General features: G+C 44.6%; 1 protein-coding gene across 1 annotated transcript in view; it reads right to left on the reverse strand.

The window, feature by feature from the left end:
• Positions 1 to 9,718, reverse strand: part of ROR1 (receptor tyrosine kinase like orphan receptor 1) — a 272,791-nt gene extending 263,073 nt beyond the window's left edge. The window contains exon 1 of the mRNA XM_054981388.1: positions 9,496 to 9,718. Coding sequence (XP_054837363.1) covers positions 9,496 to 9,598 — 103 coding nt within the window. The 5' untranslated portion in view covers positions 9,599 to 9,718. The remainder of the gene's footprint in view (positions 1 to 9,495) is intronic.
• Between the last annotated feature and the right edge of the window lie 10,864 nt (positions 9,719 to 20,582).

Raw genomic sequence — 20,582 nt, forward strand, 5'->3', positions numbered from 1 at the left:
AGCTGGGGGACAGCAGGCCAACCCCTCCCATGGGCAAATGGGGCCAGAACCTGCCAGTGCCAGGGGCAAGGGGCAAAGGCCCAGGGCCTCAGGAGGCAGGGGGAGACAGAGAGAGGCCAGCGAGTCCCACTCCCCTAGGAAAAGAAAGGGGACTAAGCAAGGCGGAAGGGGGCAAGGGCAGAGGGATTGGGGGCCCAGCAGTCACCCACCCAAAGGCCTTACCTGAGGAGGAGAAGCAGCAGCAGCCCCAACAACCCAAAGCCACGCCCCAGCTAGAAAATAGTAGCCTGGCCCAGGAGTTGCCAAAAGCCAAGCCACTCCAGGTGGGGCTAGTGGAGGCACTCGGCATGAAGCCCTGGGCAACCAGCCAAGGAGCCGCAGCTGGACCCACCTTCAGCCATCAGCTCAGCCAGGGAGGCCGGGCTGCTAGCCAGGGAACTGCAGCTGGACAGGCCTTCAGCAATCAGCCAAGGCAGGGAGGCTGGGCAGCCAGGGAACAAGGCACAGCTGGTGCTGGTCAGTGGGGCCAGATCAGCTACCCCAGCTGCAACTGCTTGGTGCAGCCCAAGACCAGGCTGGAAGAGGGGTGGGACAGTAGAAGGAAGCCCTATAAAAGCTGGCTGGGAAGAGCCCTGTGGTGGTGGGTGTGAATGAGGAGTGATGATGTGGAGTGAGGACGGTGCAATGCAAGAGTGGAGGTTTGGAGGAGAGTTCTGGAAGGAGGGGATGAAGAAGGACACAGGGGGCAAGCAGGCCAGGTTGAGCAGGCCAGCGAGTGGACTGAGAGGGAGTCTGGGTGAGGTATACCGCCCCTCCTTCCACAGAGCAGGGTCCTGCAGCATCCCTGGCCCCCCTATGACGTCAGGAGCAGACCGCCCAGGGCCACACCCAGCGGCAGCGGCGGCACGCCCTGACAACTGTCTCCATTTAAACTGAACTAAAAGTTCCCATCTCCACAGCATCAGCTACAAATATCCCGTTACTGAAGTCTTGCTGGACACAGCCAGATGACTGTCAATAAAGCTCAAAAGACAGTAAAAGGGTCTCAGAGATGCAATGAATCCCTTTGTTCCACTGGCTGCTCTTCTTTCACTCTTTAAGAAAAAATGGCAAGTGGTTCTATTGTATTTTCCCCATATTGTGTGTAAGACTCTAGCCATCCCTGCCAATAAGAAACTAGGGCTGCCACCTTGAAATATTTTCTATCTTGTGTTTATTATTATCAGCTTTCTGTACAAAACAAATGCATGTGCATTTCTTCTTCGAGGTTTCCTGAGCAAGGCTGGTGGCAGTTATGGTAAATTAAAGATTGCAAGAGGACACATTTAAACCAAGGTTGGAAATGTTAAACATTTGAACAAATAAAATAAATACCACCTAGTTTTTATTAAGCATAGGTCAAAGGGGTGGGCATACTGGCAGGGCCGGTGCCAGGCTTTCTGGCACCTGAGGCTGGGGGCAGCTTCAGGGCTGTTGTTGCCCCTGCACACGCGCCCGCAAACCCGGATGATGTGATGACACCACTGCATATAACGTCATCACGTAGCATGCCGCTGCGAGCCAGCTCCACTGGCGTAGCAGGCAGCTGGGACGGCGCGCAGGTGGCCTCCCAGCCCTTCTGCTCAGTTGCCCCACACCACCTTGGCTGCCTGCCATGCCTGGCCCACAGCTGTGTGCTGGCAGTGGCGGCAGCAGCACGGGGCAACTAAGCGGGAGGGCTGGGAGGCTGCCTGCTCAGACTGCCCCATGCTGCCACCGCCAACACGAGCTCCCAGCCGGGCACAGCAGCTGCGGGCCAGGGATGGCAGGTGGCTGGGGCAGCATGTGCCCCCGCCCCCAGCACCCCCTCCGGCGCCTCAGCACTCGAGGCGGCTGCCAGACCCACCTCAATGGACATGCTGGCCCTGCACACTGGGTTCATGGGTGTATTATGATGGGCAGATTTAGGTATCACCTTTTCTTATAATTCCAAATTTTCAGCGCATTTGTCTTCATCAGCTATTTTGGCAGAGAGAAGTGCAAATGCTATCCTTAGATTGGTTAGAAGGAAGGGTGCTGGCTTCTTCCCTATGGCTTTAAAAATCTATCAAACAAAATCATTGGCACAACTTTTATATGGCTCGCAGATCAGTCCCTTTGTCAACTTAAAGACCTTCAAAATTTTCCAGTCTAAGTTTCTTAGATCCCTATTTGGTGTACCTCAATGTACTTCCAATGTAATACTCAGGCAAGAGGACGGTCTACCCAGAGTAGAAACAAAAGTCTGGGAATAATAACATAACATTCGATTTATATACCACCTTTCAGGACAACTTAATGCCCACTCAGAGCGGTTTGCAAAGTATGTCATTATTATCCCCACAACAAATACCCTATGAGGTGGGTGGGGCTGAGAGAGCTCCAGAGAGCCATGAGTGACCCAAGATCACCCAGCTGGCTTCAAGTGGAGGAGTGGGGAATCAAACCTGGTTCTCCAGATTAGAGTCCCACGCTCTTAACCACTACACCAAATTGGCACCAAGCCACTCCACCAAATTGGAACAAGCAATATCACTCTGGCTAAAAATTCACTACAAGCCGAAGGGCCTAATACCTTTCCTTCTGGCTTCGGACCCCTATCCTATTTTGTCTACACAAATTCTTAATAAGATTAAACAGATCGGTTTAGTTCCAAAAGATCTCTTTTATGGAAGCCTACAAATGGCAAGAACTTCCGTTACACAGAGACTTCTTGATATTGAATTACAAAATGAAGAAGCCCTGCTGCCCAAGAACTTCAAATGTTTAAAATTCAGCCCCAATTTTACTGCTGCTTCTTACCTTTCCAACATCACTCATGAGTCTTACAGATGGGCATTCTCCAGAGCCCCATTTGAGACACTTCCTTCCGCTGTATTGCAGGGTAAATTTGCTCGACTGCCAGTGCATGAATGCCTATGCCCATGTATGACCAACATGGTGGAATCGGTCACTCATGTCCTCTTATTCTGTGAACTCTATCAAGAGGAACGAGCTTGCCTTATATTGCCACTGTTGTCTAAATTCAATCCCTTGCAGTCCTCTCTCGACTTCAGACCAGAAATTTTGCACAATTTCCTTTTAGAAGACACTGAGAGTTCAGTAGCTTATGCCGTGGCCAGATTTTGGTCTTTAGCCATTAGAAAACATAGACTTCTTTTAGCTGAAAATGTGGTATAACTGCTTTTGCAATTTTTAAAATCTTTTTTATCTTCATTGTTATTTTATTAATTTTCCTCTCATTAATGTTCAGATCTTATTGCTATGCTCTGATGTGATAACTTATCTTTTATCTCAGATTTGTTTTGTTTTACTAGCTTTTGCTGCAATAATAAATGACTGACTGATTGATGGGCAGATTGCAGGCTCAGCAGAAAGGGTATAAATCTACCTGCCTTGGATTTTGAAATGTGGATATGGATGCGTTATCTGCATATGGAGAACAGATGGAACCCTGAAAAATAACCAAGGGAAAGATGGGTCACATTTTTTAAAGAAGAGAGATCAAATGTCCCTTGCAAAAGCAGCTCATGAAGCACTTCACTTATGAAACATAAGTTTCATGCTATGGAATAGCATTTTTGTGTATGTAGCAGGAGATCACTATGTTTAATAATTGCACATGTAGACATGTGCTGGAAAACTTCTGCCAATCCTACATGCCCAGAAACTGTACACATAGTAAAAAGGATACATATCTAAAATTTCCTATTTAAGAACAACATCTAAAATTTCCTATGTTTTATTGAAACCATATCCCAGAATTTTTTAGCAAAGGCAATGCACACCTAATATGAGTAGTCGCATTTAACACCACACATTCAAAATTATTCCTTTCATATTGATCTCTGTCTCCTTCTCCACATGTGTACAAGTGTGGGGATTTCAATATGCTGGTAACATTCTGCTTTTCTCCAGGTCCTGCAGTCTTAATGCTAGTGCAGCAACTGGTCAAGGAGGAAGCTGAGAAAAGGTGCAGCAACTTATAAGTTCACCTTTGAGACAATGGCTCGCAGGCCCTGTGGCTTGGGAGGGATAGGGGAAACCATAATAAAAGGTGGCGCAGTTTAGGTGGTCAAGCAAGCTGTCTGACTGACAAGCAGTTTGTATCCAACCTTACTCATCTGTATCAACCTCAAGAACAACTACTTCTATGTTGCAGCCCTGATGCCAGTGTGGTGTTATGGTTAGAGTGTCAGACTAGGATCTAGATGAGTCAGGTTCAAATCCCCACTCTGCCATGGAAGCTTGCTGGGTGACCTTGGGCCAGTCACATACTCTTAGCCTAATCTGCCTTATATGGTTGTTGTGAGGATATGGTGTTATACAGCTTTGGAGAGAACAATGTAAGCTATTCAGGGGAGAAAGGCTAGCTATAAATTAAGTAAATAAAATAAACAATGCGTCACAAATTTATTGTGGCATAGGGTTTGGCATTACACTAATCATATTAGATTTGCTCACTTGACCAGTGAAATGTTGTTCAAAGATGGGTCAAATATTTTGAAAGCATAAAAACATTAGAACAGACACTTTAATCAACAAGTTTTATATGTCACAAATTTGTTTTTGTAATTAGCATAACTGTGACATGTTACCATCTTTAAAAAGTGACTATTATAGTTTTTTATAATGTTAAATAGGACTGGACCAATTCACTGAACAGATCTCATGGACTTATTTTGGAATACCCAGTTCAGCCTCCAGAAAAAGAAGTAAAAGAAAGTGACAGAAACTAGTATAAAAACAAAAGTAATTTTTAAAGGTAGCTATGCTATCTGACCAACACTTCAAACATGATCTTTATCAAGATTTCATTTCCATCTTCATCAGCCTCATTATATTTGTCGGCAGGGTGCCAGCAGGAAAAGTTTTGCTGTGCTGCCCCTCCTGCTGCTGCAAAACTAGGGGACAGCTAATAAAGGACACTATAATTAAATGAAAGAGATAAGCTACACCTAGACAAAAGGCATGCTTGGCTTCACAGAGTAATTGCCTGTAGGCAGAGATTGTCTGATATTTCAAGCACTTGAAGAATATATCATATCTGCCCACTGAGACATAAAACATCTTGCCATATCAGTGACAACATTAGGTTTTCACTGTCACAAATATTCAATGGGTGGAATCTTAGGAGCTATTATACTATGATTAAAATGCAAACAATTGTATATTAAAGTAACCACTTTGCTTTTAAGGGTATCTTCTGCAATATCTTCCTGGAATGTCACATATATAAACACAAGAGCAGTGCGCTGCATAGCTATGAATCCAAGTCAAATATTTATTGCCGTTATCATTTCTGGGACTTGCTTTGGCCAACTATCAGAAGAAAAACAGAATACACAGTCAAACTTGAAAAATGTTTTACAAAGCAATTAAATTTGGAAGGAAAAAAAGGTAGGAATGTTCAGAAACATGAGGAAGCTGTCCAAGAAGTCTCTTAACAGACAGCCTGGTTATATTTTGCAAGAAGTGTGATGGCGATATAAACTGCAAAGACCCAGCAGAACATTATCTAAAGAGGGATTAAAAGGTTTAAGACTTTAGAAAGATAAATTAGAGACTTAAAATTCCATAGAAGATATTCTGTAAAAAGAATAAAATCCTACCTATTAACTTTCCCTTTTTGCTTTCTTGGAGTAACATATTCCCAGAATAAAGTGGTCTTTTACTCATCCTTCCACACCAAGAGAATAGATATAATCTTACTTGGCTGATAATGTTCTTTATAATTAATTATACCGTACTTCTAAGAAGAGATCAGTTTCTGCTCTAACAGAGACTATTTCATCATCTATCAACTATTATGACTTATACCCAATATGAAATTTATGACAAAAATGTATAACAAAAAGGGTAAAAATGACAGCCAATTGCATGTGGTGAACCTAAATTTAAAACTCTACTCAGCCACAGGAATCCTTTCACACATTGCCATGTTCATACCCACATATAAAAGTGACAACTGTGAATGCAACAGTCTCTGTTTGCAAGCACAAACCACTAAGGAGTAACATTCATCAGGAAACTGGGACTGGCTTGGCTTCATATCAAGTATAAATTTAATGGCAAAGCCAGATTTGCATTGTACAACATGTACAATAGCTGGGTGGCCTTGTACAAGTTTTTCACATTCTCACGTTATAAGAATTGTTGTGAGAAAATGGAAGATTCCATGGACACCAAACAGACCTCCTCAGAGCAAAGGTGGACTACAAGAGTAACAAATTGACACCAATTTCAATACAGCCTTATTTTGTGCAATTGGTTCCTAAATATTAGTGTTGGCAGCCCAGATCAAACTAGGTTACTCCAACATTCAGAAAGATTTAAGAATAGTTCAGACTGCGACATGGCATCTTGATCCCACCTTTTGATTTCAATTGTGTCACCATTTCAGTTGAATATTCAAGATAAAGGGATGGGGACATTGACTTCCATTCTCATTTTAGAAAAAGGTAAGAGTTAAAATGGAAAGCAACACTAGTTAGTCTTGCATTTTGAAATACAAGCAAAAATATCCTATTGGTCGGCTAACTCCCACCCTCTCCGAAACACAAGCAAAGGGCACTGTGACCCACCCCCTTTCCCCAGGGGGTACAGCAAGAGAGGCTTGAGTAGAGTCCTCCTGGTTTGCACACTTACAGTGTCTCCCTGTTCATCTTTGGATTTGATGCACCACTTGGGAGGAAATGGCTGAGATGTTCGTGTGTACGCATAACAGTGCCAGAGAGCAGTTCTTGGAATCAAGGGCCAAATGAGAAGTTGTTGGAGGCTAGATTTGATCACAGGCCTCCAGATTCTTAGCTCTATATAGTTTAGAAGTTTGTTTTACTTTTGTTCTTTTTAGACTGAACTATAAAATAAAGATTTGTTACATATTTACAAAGTAGCTAGTCCTTATGATTAGTCGCAAAACAGGAACTGACTTTCACCCAACATTTTGTTGCAATAAATATGTTTGGTCTCCAAAATTTCACAGAATTAGCCATCTTTCCTGAAATTTTAATGTCCGAGCAACAAATGAACCACACATGTATGTCACTATAAATCTCAAAAATAAAGTTGTAAAGATATTTCTTGTATATTTCACCATTTGGTTAATTAAATAATAACATGACTCATAAACAGATAATCAAGCTGTTCTCTGTCAAATCCTTCCCTGTCAAGATTCTGCTTAGGCCAGTTCATTGCTGTGCAATTATGCTCGCTTGGAAGCACATTCTATGTTTACAGTGCACTTCATGTTCACACATTTATGTTTGCTGATAACTACAACACTGATTAACTATATATATACAAAAAATAAAGAAACCAGGAGCACTAACTGACTTATTGTGACCTCTCCAGTGGATTTAGACAAAAAACACTCTGCACTCACAAAACAACAAAACCTTGAAATACTCTGGAAAACCAACACAGCCCATATTCTTCATTCTCATATACTTGTATAATACTCACTTTATCCATCATTAAAGAATGCTAATTAGTAACCCTGACGATCTTTATTAACACAGCACCATCAACATTATATTTTATAGGATGTTTTTAAATGGTCCCTGCCCCAAGGACATTGTAGGATAACAGAGAAAGGAGAAGGACCAAAGAGACAAATGAGAGCAACTGCAGGTACTAATCTCTCTGGGTCATTGTTTTCATTAATATATAGGGGCAGGTCCTTGCTTGAAAAGCAGCTTCATACGGGGCTCTCCAAAGTCTGCCAACCATCCAGGTTCACAGTACTTCAACAAGACTACAGCATCATTAGGTTTTCCCACCTGAAGATGAAGAAGCACGTTATACTAATCCACACTGAGTGAACGCCCGGACATGCAGTCTCCAGCAGAGCTCTAATTTTAAAGAACTCCAGCCAACTATTGCTATCATGCACAATTATGATTACTCTTTCAGGCAGCTATATAATGACTGATTTGTTCTTTCCCAGAGTTCTTTTAGACATTTTTAAATACTTGTACCACACCAACCCAGGAAGTGGCCACAGTTGTCTATCGGGGACGCGACTGCATGGTCCTGTTTGCTTTTACACAGGCTTCAGTACCTCTGCCCTTGGATCAGTCAACTTTTTTCAGCCCCTTCCTTGAAGGGTCACAGGAAAATCATCAGAACATCCCAGCCTCCTTTTCATTATGCCCCAAAGGGAAACCCTAGAGGTTTCCCAGAGATATATTAATAATGCCTGTGCTTGCCTAACACCAACACAAAGGAAACATTTGAAGAAGCCAACTCAGGTAAGGCCTGAGACCCGAGGCTTGGGAAGGAGTCCACACAACAGCCTTCCTGAACAAATAGTTACCCTTTGGCTTTGCTGGTGCCATCACCATAATGCATGCACATCTGACTGAGCTCTACCGCAAACTGCAAAAATGGGAAGGTGATAAAGTAACAATTGGCCAGTTCGAGGCTTTGTTTATCTAGATGCCTGCATCAATCCCCAATTTCATTCAACAAAATGCAAACTCTGCTAAAAATAGAGAGGGGGGGGGAGGAACGCCTGCTTGCTTCTTGCAGCAGTTTTGGCAGAGGAGAGAGCAAAACAAACATTGTCGGATGGTGCCGGACAGAACAACTCTGTCTCAGCTCTGGAGTCACGGCAAAGCAGAGGGGTCCCATGGCAAAAACAGACGCCTATCGCTAGCACAGCCAAGCCCTACCGCTGAAGCCAGGACATCTTGGTTTGAACCTCTGCTCCCAAGCTGAGCCTCGGACTCTGTTCTCAGTTCTAGGCTCACTCCTAGAGCTTATGAAGGAACGTGGGGTGTTCCTGAGCATGTGCAGAGTATTTTTCCATAGATAACAGACCTGGATTTAGGAGAGAGAAACTTTTAACAGTGGGCAACGCCCACTAGATTCGGTAAACCGGGAGAGTGAAATGGACGCTTCGTATACGGCTGGCCTTTGGAGTGACTAACACGAGGGATGCTCTTCTGCCACAAGGAGACTGCTAAAGCAGGAGGCTGTGGGTCCCCTGGTGTAAGGGGACCGAGCATTTCTGCGATCGGGGCTCACGCCGACCTAGCAATCACGAATTTCAAAAACACAGCGGAGAACTCCGGCTTGGGCGCCCGGCCGCTACGGAATCTCAGTCACGACAGAACAGGATTGTGCACCAGCTCAGGCTCCTTCCCACGGCCCCGGCACGCACCACCCCGCGAAGCCCACTTCTGCGCTCGTCTCCGTAGAGTCCAACGGGCCTCCTTCGCAGGTGGGAGCACGCGAGGCAGCAAGACCCCTGCAACTCGGCGGGACTCGCGCGCAAGGAAGCGCGCTCGGGATCGTGCCAAAGGGCAGCTGCAAAAGTTTCCCAGCGCCCTCGACGTTGCCCAAGCCTCTCGGCTGCTGCGCGACTTCCAGGCAAGCTGGAGAGCCGGGCAGGGAGGAAGCGAAGCAAAGCGCCTCCAGGCGCATCATCTGCCTGGGGCTGGAAGAGGCGCCGCGGTGTCGGGCCTCGCTTACCTTGGGCTGCGGGCTCCGCCAGGCTCCGCGTGTGCAGCCACAGCAGCAGCTGGAGCAGGAAGGGGCTCCTCTCCCAGCCGCCTAGCCGGAGCTGCCGCGGCATTCCTGAGCCGGCTCCTCGTCCGCCTTCACTGCGCCACCATCCAGCACTCCTCAGCCGGGCCGTTTCTTCCCGCGCGCGTCGCGTCGCCTCGCGCCGCACAACTAGTGCCTCCGCGCGCGCTCTCGGGCTCTCCTCTGCCTCCTGCCTTGTCACTTTCGCCGCGCCGCAGACCGACCCATCCCAGGTTGAGGCAGCCCCGCCGCCCCGAGGAGGCAGGCAGTCCTGCCTAGCTCGCCGGCGCTCCCTGCTGGCCTGGCCGCGGAAACAAACAAAAGGGAGCGCCAAAAGGATTCCTTTCTCGGTGGGGGACGATGGCCCCACTCCCCAGCCCCAAAGCAGGCCACGAGCCATTCACATGCGGGCGGGGGGGCGGGGTGAGACCAAGCTATACGTTAAATCACGATTCACTGAGTTTTGAACTCTAAGAGACGTCAATCATAACAGTTCCCATGGACATGCCTACTGACATATGGAGAATTTCAGATGAGCCTTGTGCTTTTGTATAAGACTAGTAGTGGCTGTTAACTAGAAGTTTACACTCACCTCATCTTTTCAAAGGCTTGTGCCACTTCAGTAATAATACACATGATAGTACCTCTGAGTATGCCCTGGCCTGGATAGCCCAGATGAGCCTGATCTCAGTTCTCAGAAGCTAAGCAGGATTGGCCTTGGTTAGTAATTGGATGGGACACATCCACCAAAGACCAGGGTTGCAGAGGCAGACAATAGCAAACCATGTCTGTTAGTCTCTTGCCATGAAAACCCCACCAGGGGTCACCATAAATCAGCTATGACTTGAGGACTCTCTCCACCACCACCTCTGAGCATATATAAAGTACATTTCCTCCATTATTGATAGTCACAACTGGATCTACACATCTAGAATCTGGGAGAAAGGCTTCCAGGTCAGGGGACATGATTCTGAGGCAGGAATGTACCTCTGCCCTGAACTCTGGATACTTCCAGGCTAGAAAGCCACAGCCAGCAAGAGGAGATAACACAGACAGCAGAACAGCCCGCAATAGCTGTGGACTACTAAGGCTGTATAGGAGGAAAGGTTTGGTCAGTTTTTGCACACTGAAATTTGCAGTCCTTAAATTGCATTCAAGTAACATAATTTAAGTACTATTAAACAAGTTTCTGAGTAGTGGTTGTATGTTTTATGCCTTCCATTTGTCAAATATACTGTTGTGCAATAGCACGAGATGCCACTGATTCTGAAAACTGAATTGCGTTTTTTTCAATATTTATTGAATATTTAGAGGTCTCCCCAGAGTTCCTGCCAATTTTAATATTAGTCACATTCTGTTTGTCCAAGTGTACAAAAACTCAGAATTATACAAACCCTTCCTTTTGGAGGCCAATGCTGCTTTTGACAGATCCAACTGCATCCTACAACATTCTTGCATATGTTTAGACTCTAGCAGTATGACCACACTTGACCAAACTGAAATAGACAGCCCACACTTCATATGAATAATTAAAAAGTACCTCTAATTGGGAACTGGTGGGTGTTACAAAAAGGAATAATAGGAGATAATTCAGCCATTACATAAGGCCTCCATATCTAATAGAAATCACACTTTCAAGATGTCGTAGTCTGATCTTTGTTCATCTGAACAGGGTCTCCTGCACATGCTCTCTCTGTGGTGGCCCATTCCCTATGGAACGGCCTGCCTGAGGAAGTCAGGAAAGCCCCCACTCTCTTAGCTTTCCGCAAAGGATGCAAAACCAAATTATTCAAAAATCCTTTTGTATTATAGGGAGGTGCTTTCAGAGTTAAGTACCACAGACTTCACCACTATGTTGCCTTACGTACCACCTGTTGTCTTCAATACATGCTCCTATGAGCTACTTGTGCTTCATGTGGTCTAATGTCAGCTCTAGAATTGCTTATATTCTGTTTCAGCATTTCTTCAATGCTGTAATGGATTCTTACTAATGCTATGTCCTTGTAAAATTGTGTTTATTTACCCTATGGCATTGTTTATAGAAATATCCTTGAAAGTGACTGTACTAATCTCACATTGTGTAATCTGCCTTGAGTCTCAGTGAGAAAGGTGGACTATAAATGACATAAAAAATAATAACAATCTAAGATAGAATACAGTCTGTTCGCTGACTCCCATTTAAATAGCTCAGGTTTACTCACCTATATCAGAATATAAGTTAAACTTGCTCTTGATACAGAAACACATTTAAGATTGCTTACTAAAGAGGGAGACAGACAGACAGGCAGACAGACACTTATCTATTGGTTTAACCCAGCAAATCTGAGCCCTTCATGATAACTCTGCTGGAAAACACCACAGAAATGTAACATAAAGCTGATTTATACATTGAATGTATCAAATATATTCAGTATGAGAGGAGGAATAAAATAATTTACAGTAATAAAACATAAAAATATTATTTTTAGCTGCCCATCTGCCAAACTACCCACAATTAGCAAATGCAATATACTTCCTAGCTCAGAGACTGTTCTTCAGAACACGTCAATGAAAGTTAAAACACATGCTTGGGGAATACATCTGCTCTTAATCTGTAGCATTCTGAAGTCAACACAAATATTTTTGCTATTTTCCCCTTAAGTCTCAACCATCAGAAAGCCTGTGGTGTGCTACAGTGGAAGAGTTGAAAATAGAATAAACCTGAAAAGCGGGAGAAAGAAGAAAAACAGAGCCATGGGTTTTGAGAGAGAAAGAGAGATCAGGTATCCATCAGTAATAGCAAAGAATAACCAAGAATAAGACAAAGGCAGACCCCAGGATAGATTTCTCCCACACAATCCACTAGATTTTACTGAGATCTAATGGTCCGATAAACTATCAGAAGGTCAGCTCTATGCAGGAGAAGCCACAGCCTTTTGAATAGCAACTTCTTTTTCCTGTAACAAAAGGTTTGTAGTTGATATCCTTAAGGAATTAATTCTCGCAGGAAAATGTCTGACTTATAGACAATTTGTTTTTTAATTAAATGAAAACCATGAAGCCTGCTGTCTGGGAATAATCTGAAAGCATGATAAAGTTAATGTACATTGGATGTGAAAGTCAATGTTGTGTGAGAAATCAGCTTCAGATCCGTAGCAATGTTGTACAGTTGTTGGTTGCATGGGCTCATTGTGTAACATGACATTACAAAAATGCCTGTGTTTTCTTTCCAAAATACTTGTTGATCTTAGTAATACAATATTTTGTATTATTAGATGTTTCATCCTGTGGTAAACACTTTTGGAATCCTATGCAGGACAGAGAAAGCTACTTGGATTGTTTTTAATTTAATTTTAAAAATCAGAAGACATGATTTGAAGGGTAATGCATTGATAATCCTTTCATTCTCACAGTATCTGCTAACTGAAAATGTCAAAAGTAAATTAAAGTAGTTACATGTTTATAATATGACAAGCACCTAATGCACAAGATTATTAACACCCAATTGCATTATGAGGTCACAAAAGGTTCATATGAAATCCTCCTGGTTATTCTGAATCCTAGCAAATAGCTCTAGAAGTCCATAAAATTCACTGAAACCCTATTCAATAATGACCACATTGGTTTCCAGGCAGCCTTCATGAGGGCTAAGCTATAAGTGAACCTCAGCTGTGTTGACAAGTGTTTCACATAATGGTATACATTTAAAGCATTGAAGCCAACAAGTTTCCCAGTAGTGGTAATAATATTAAGCCCTTCTGATAACTAAACCAATATTTAAAAACTGTAATATAGTAAAAATTCATATAAGGCCAATGAGCCCATTAAAAATACATTCAGACCATTAATTGTATGTAGTTTCAAGAGCATCAGCTACAAGAAACTATAAGTAAACATAATAAATAATAAATTGGGGTATAAATGTATACCATTTGCAATCACTTTTTTAAAAAATGCCTGGGTGAAATAAGCAGAGCAGGAACCACAAATGTGATGTGCATGTACCTGGGTGCTTGGTGTCTAATTTTAAGACCCAAAAAACACATGCCATATGCAACCTGCATCTCAATACCTAGAGTATATGATCTGTAAACAAAATTAATATATGATCATATAAAATGTTATTCAAATATTTTTAAATGCTTACTCCACTCTGAAGCTTTCATTTCAAATATGATTATCAGCTTTATCATTATTATTATTATTATTATCATCATCATCATCATCAACAATAACAACAGATGGCATTCACTGAGTTCGGGTCTCACTCAAGCACTAGTGAAAAGCAAGGAACCCATAACATGCAGATCCCTTAACAATTTTTATAATGTTCAGCTTCATAACAACACTGTAAAACAGATCCTCATAATTTCTGCAAGATGGTGACTGGCTCAAGGCCACCCGATGAGCTACCCTCCTTTTAAAATGCAAAGTTACAACATTCACACACATATCCTTCTGGTCCCTCAGTATAATCAGAAATATTTATTCTGTAAATTAAGAGAATAATCACATCATTGTTCTGCAGCTTGGTGAGAGAGGCACAGGGGGTATTATTCTTCCAAGAGAGGCTTGAAGGAAATTATTTTTGTATTCATTACTGCAGTTTCGTTGAGAATTTTTAATTCTGTTTATTTGCATTGGAAAAAATAAGGTTTTCCATTTAAACTGCTATCCAGAGGCAGCTGATCTAACAAACAAAGTTATCAGATATCTGCCTATTTGATTTCCACCAGAGTTGAACATTTTGCTCCCTGTAGCATTTGAAGCCCTAGAGTACTTTCTCAATTTTGTAGCAGAAATATCAGAGAAAACACATTCTGTTCCCCATTGTCTGAATTTCATTCTGTTCTCCAAAGGAAAGTGCAATGAGATTGGGTCAAAGAACCTGAAATCTGAGAACCGTCAACCTCTTACTGAAGTTTAGGGGAATGAAAAAACAGTCTCATCTGGAAAACAAGGGAAACTTGCATGACGCACAAACAATGGGAGAGGTGTCTAAATCTGAGGCCCTGGGATCTTCATAACTTATGTGACCCTTTGAAATTTGTAATATAAAGTTGTCTTTGCTGTGGTGAGGTGCAATCTGTCATCTGGTGAACAGCACTAGGATTTATAAACAAAAGAACAGAAATAAGAGGTGGGGGAAGAGAGACTGTTTTTAATCTCTCTTCCTTTCCTATTAATCCTCTTCCTGTTGTTGTTCTGTGGAATATAAAAGGAACACTTTAAAAAAAATCCCATCAAATGCTCACTGACAACTTTCTCATGTGAATGGTCCCTAAATCACTCAATAATTCCAACAGGTGTTAACATCTTGAATGTGTGGGGGTGTGGGGATGCAAAGCTTAAAGAATCCAAGAAAATTCTGAACAAGTCACCATAACTCTGTTTACAGCCTCACCATACTTTCTTCTCCATTAGTTAAACAGCAAAAGGAAGAAGCCCACCATATTTTTGTTGTGGCAAGTTCCTACAATTTTTATTATTTATGAATTGGACTTCTATTCTGTCCTCCCCGCAAGTGGGCTCAGGGTGGGTTACAACAATAGAACATAATTTACATTTTAAAACATCAATAAACCGCGGAATTCCTGTTGACACCACACCCAGACAGCGGCCTTGCAACCATCCCCAGCCAGTAAAACACAAAGGGGTGGGTAAAAAGAGGGGGAACAAGCCTTTTTGATAAGGCAGTAACTCATATGGTGCAGCTGCTGTAAGATGAGAGTAATATGCATCCTATACAGAACAACAGTAAGGATGCATGCAGCAGCATTCTGGACCCATTGTAATTTCCGGGTCAAACCCAAGGGAAGCCCTGTGTAGAGCGAGTTACAGTAGTCCAATCTGGAGGCGACCGTTGTATGGATTACTGTTAGGTCCTGGGTGGAGAGATACGGGGCAAGTTGCCAGGCCTGCCAAAGATGGAAAAAAACCCAGACCAGGCCACTGCTGCAACCTGGGCCTCCATTGACAAGGAGGCATCCAGTATCACTCCCAGTTTCTGACCATCGGAGCAGGCACATCGAAAGCTGGGAGCCAGGTCCCCAAATCCAATGGCCCATGATCCAAGTACAGGACTTCTGTCTTTTCAGGGCTCAGCTTCACTTGACTCTGCTTCACCCAGCCAGACACGGCCTCTAAAGCTCTTACCAGGACATCTGGGACAGAGCCTGTCTGACCGTCCATCAGCAGATACAACTGGGTATCATCCGCATACTGGTGACAACCCAGTCTAAAATTTCATACCAATTGGGTGAGGGGGTGCATGTAAAGGTTGAACAAAAAAGGGGAGAGTACTGCCCCTTGCAGGACACAGCACTTCAGTAGGTGGTGCAACAATAGCTCTTCCCCAAGTGCTACCTTCTGTCCCCAACCATGGAGAAAGGAGACAAGCCACTGTAAGGCTGTCCTTTGTATCCTCACATTGCAAGGCAGTGGGTCAACAAATCATAGTTGATCATGTCGAACACTGCTGACAGATCTAGCAACACCAACAGTGCTGACCTGCCCTGATCCAGCTACCTACAAAGATCATCTATGAGGGCAACCAGCACCATCTCCATCCCATGACCTGCACAGAAACTGGACTGGCAGAGGCAGCGCCAGAGTTTCTGGTGCCCACGGCTGCCCCTATGTGCGCGCGCATGGGCCCCCTGGATTGCGTGATGATGTCACCGCATGATGAGGTCATCACACAACAAGCTGGGCCCATTGGCTGGTGGGTAGCTGGGGCAGCACACGGAGGTTGCCCGTGCTCCGCATGCCACCCTGGACGCCTGCCATGCCTGGCCCGCAGCTGCTGCGGCCAGACGGGAGCATGTGGTGGTGGCGGCGCAGGGCTGGCTGGCTGCAGCAGCTGCGGGCCAGGCATGCCAGCTCTGTGGCGCATGCCTCTGTCCCCAGCACTCCCTCCGGTGCCCCCTCCAGCACCCCAGCACCCGCAGCACCCACCTCACTGCCTCAATGGTGGCACCAGCCCTGCGGACTGGAATGGGTCCAGGACAGAGGAATCCTTCAGGAACACCTGCAACTGTTCCACCACCGCCCGCGCAATCACCTTGCCCAGAAATGGGAGGTTTGAGACTGGGCGATAACTGGATAGGTCAGTGGGGTCCAAAGATGGTTTCTTCAGGAATGGCTTCACCACGGCCCTCCTTGTAAAAATTCCAGATCTCAGGGACAGATTAATAATGGCCTCCCACAGGGCTCTCAGTCCATCCACGCCTGCTTTTACCAACCATGAAGGACAGGGGTCCAAGGAGCACGTGCTGAGCCTTACCAATCGCAGGGTTCTGTCAACCTCTTCCTGGGAGAGTGGACTGAAGTGATATAAAACATAACCAGAAGATGGCCAAGGGGCCACAAGTTCACTCACTGTTTCAACTGTGGCCAGCATGTTGTGGCAAAAGGAAGACCAAGGTCCGGACTACTTGAAATAATTTTGCTGGACCTGAGCTTGTTAATGCTATGGAGGCAGCATAGAAATCCTTCTTTGCCGCCTTCACAGCCACCTCATAGGATTTTGTGAACACTCACCTCGTTGTCCCAACACCACCACCACACTCGCCCAAACCGTCTCAGCTCCTGCTTCATCCACCTCAGTTCCTATGTATACCAAGGAACTAATCTGGTATGGGTGCAGAGAGGGTGACAGGGGGGGAGGGTGATTTTGTCAATGGCTTCGGATAGACCTGCCAATCCTCCACCAGCTCATCTAATGAACCACCAGGGGGCATTGGATCCCACAGAGCATTCTGGAATCCTATTGGATCCATTAGTCCATTAGGATAAGCATAAATCAGCTCGCCGCCCACACAGGTGGGGTTAGCATACTCACACAAGCCATCAGGACGCAGTGATCTGACCACGGCACCACTTCTGTTTCATCCAGATCAACATGGAACCCCATCCAAAAGATCAAATCTAGCATGTGGCCTGCTGATGCATGAGAGCTGCTGCAACTTGGGATAGTCCCTGTGCCGCCATAGAGGACACTAGGTCTGTCGCCTGTGAAGAAGCAGCCTCATTGGCATGGATGTTGAAATCCCCCAGAACCAACAGTCTAGGTAATTCCAAGGCCCACCCTGCTACCATATCCAACAGGCTCGATAGGGTAACTGCTGGTGTGCTGGGTGGTTGGTACACCAGAGATTGCCAAACTTCCCTCAGCATTTCACATTAGGCTCACACAATCAATGCAGCAATCTTTGGGGCGGGGAGTGGCCTGAAGGGAAAAAAAATCTAGAATGAGCACCCCTCACCCCCCCCAACACCCATTTGGGACTGATGGACTGAGAAACCCAGGAGGGTTCAACTTATTCAGGGTGACCGTCTCACCCTCCCCCGCCCATGTCTCTGTCACTCATACCAGGTCCATATTATTCACTATGATGAATCATGCAGTGTTCTGGTCTTATTCCTAATGGACCTGGCATTACACAAGATCAGTGTTGGAGGGGGGACCCATTTCCTAGCCCCACACCCTGCATGCTATGGGATGGGATGGAGATGGGATGAAGAGCCAGTTTGGTGTAGTGGTTAAGAGTGCGGGACTCTAATCTGGAAAACCGGGTTTGATTCCCCACTCCTCCACTGGTAGCCAGCTGGGTGACCTTGGGTCAGTCACAACTTCTAGGAGCTTTCTCAGCCCCACCCACCTTACAGAGTGATTGTTGTTGTGGGGATAATGATAACATACTTTGTAGACATTCTGAGTGGGTGTTAAGTCATCTTGAAGGGCGGTATATAAATCGAATGTTATTATTGTTGTTATTATTAGAAGGGCACAAAGCTTTTCTATATCTCTGTGGCCTTCATTTCCATGACCGCATCCCACTGCCATACCTCCCACATCCCTGGAGGACTGGGATCTCTAGCCCCATACCAGCCTCTCCACATCTGCTTTGCCCCTCCGCCCTTTCCACCCCTCCCACCCCATCATACTAATCATATCAGTACCAATAAATTAGTGTATCCCTTGCAATCGCACAACCCTCAACTCACAAATAACTCCTCAATTTCCCACTCAGGTCCATCAGTACATCAAGGGACCATAAAAACTTTCACAACAGACCGGGAGACAGCCAACCCGATCAGACAATTTCAATCAAAAACAGCAGGGGAACACAATAAGGGAGAAGACATCACCAAAACTACAATAGGGGGATCAACTCTCACACTAAGTTCCGATTACATATGAGAGGTGGAGTTCCTAGGTGACTGAAGACAGCACACAGCTGACAGCCGTTTCCTGCTCTTCAGCCAGTCCCATTCAGTTCCACTCAATTTACTTCAGCAGCTGGAAGTACATGGATTAATAGTTTAGCTTGGTAGTAAAACCTCAAGCTACCAGTGGACTGCCAGGTAGGTCCCAAGATCTTTAACTTCTGAAGCCCCACAACCTCCAATGACCTCCATTGTCATTCGGGGACCATCGGGCCCTCTCAGAGGGACAGTTCTCTCCCTGCAGTGCATAAGGCAATATGTCAAGCAAAGATGCTCCATACATTGTGACCGTTTTAATATATGTGTATCTTTCTGTGCATTTTAAGGCCACGAATCTGGGATTCTAGCCCAGATCAAGCTATCAACAGTTAATCTGGTCTTCTGATGCATTGGAGGGGTCGGGTGGGGGACACAACTGCCTATGAAAAGGGTATTGGGCCTTGGCATGGCCAGAGACATTTGAAGCCAGGGATAAAATGGGAAAAGATCCCACTAGCTAGCTAGCAGCAGCTGAATTCTGCCCAGGCTGAGTTTGCTTCATCTTTGCTTACAGGTATTTAGCAGGTGGAGTGGGGTGAAATACTCTCTTCCTGAAGCTTGTGTTAGGAAGCTCGGTGGACCAGGATCATCCCAGAATATGTGTGGGACATTTGTTTCGGTTTTTATTTAAATGGTAGTGCATAAATTGGCTACTGCTTTTTTTTTTGGCAATTTTCTGTAAGCTCATCTGGGGCATAGTAATGCCCTAAATAAGTAAATCAAATCATACTGAAGTAATCCAGTTTGGGTCACTTTATAAAACGGCTGATCTTTCTGTATCAATCCATCCATCCTATTAGGTTTTCCATTATTTATAGTTTAATTAAGAGAGGATTCAGATCCATTTATCCTCACTGAAAGAAAACAGGGAAGTTGAACAATTGATGTTCAATTACCCCAGCATGCATGCTGAAAATGTTCATTTGACAGCACAATATCTACTATATAATGATGTCATTGTTAAGTATATTTCTATTCCCAAACAATGATCCTTAATATAATTTCATGTTTATATTAATTTAAAATTGTTGTTGGATCATATTGAACCATTAATGGAGCAAGATTACAGAAGGAATGTTTGTCATCTCCCCCTTCACACTACAGCCCTCAGAATTTGCACTAAAAGCCACAATTGAGGACTGGAAATTCTCAAGAACAATGCAGGATGCACCAGAGGAATTGAATCCAGAAGGGGAAGTTTGCAGAAATGCCACACACAGGTCCTGCCTGGCTTATGGATGGGGGGGTAGGGGGGGACAATTTCAGTGGGTTTCCCCTTGTGGTTGTGCCGCCACATGTGGTATTCTCACTGTATTGGGAAGGGAGAATTAGCAAGAATTCCTTTCTGTTAACTCCATTAATGGTTTGAGACAATCCAATGCTTTATTCTACTATGACATAATATCCCCCCTCCCCCCGAAAACATGAAGTAGAAGAGGCTGACTGGCAGTGGCTCCCGCTCTTCTAGACAGTCTAGTGTCTTATCCAGAGTAGTGAGCAAGTTAGTGTTATTATCCCCACAATACAGCTGGGGAGCTGGGGCTGAGAAGAGTGGCTTACCCAAGGCCACCTACTGAGCTCATGGCAGTAGTGGGATTTGAACCAGTAGAGCACTTAACCACAGTGCTACAGCAGATGGGGTTTTTCATATTACCCAATCTACAGCAGATGGGGTTTTTCTGCATGCAAAGGAGATGCTCAGTCATGGAACCACAGTTCCACCCCTAAATAACTACATGGGGCAAGATGGAAACCGTGTATTGCTTCTGGCAGCACTAGCAGAG

Source organism: Eublepharis macularius, chromosome 5 (genome assembly GCF_028583425.1).
Source record: "Eublepharis macularius isolate TG4126 chromosome 5, MPM_Emac_v1.0, whole genome shotgun sequence".
In the NCBI taxonomy this organism is placed as follows: Eukaryota; Metazoa; Chordata; class Lepidosauria; order Squamata; family Eublepharidae; genus Eublepharis; species Eublepharis macularius.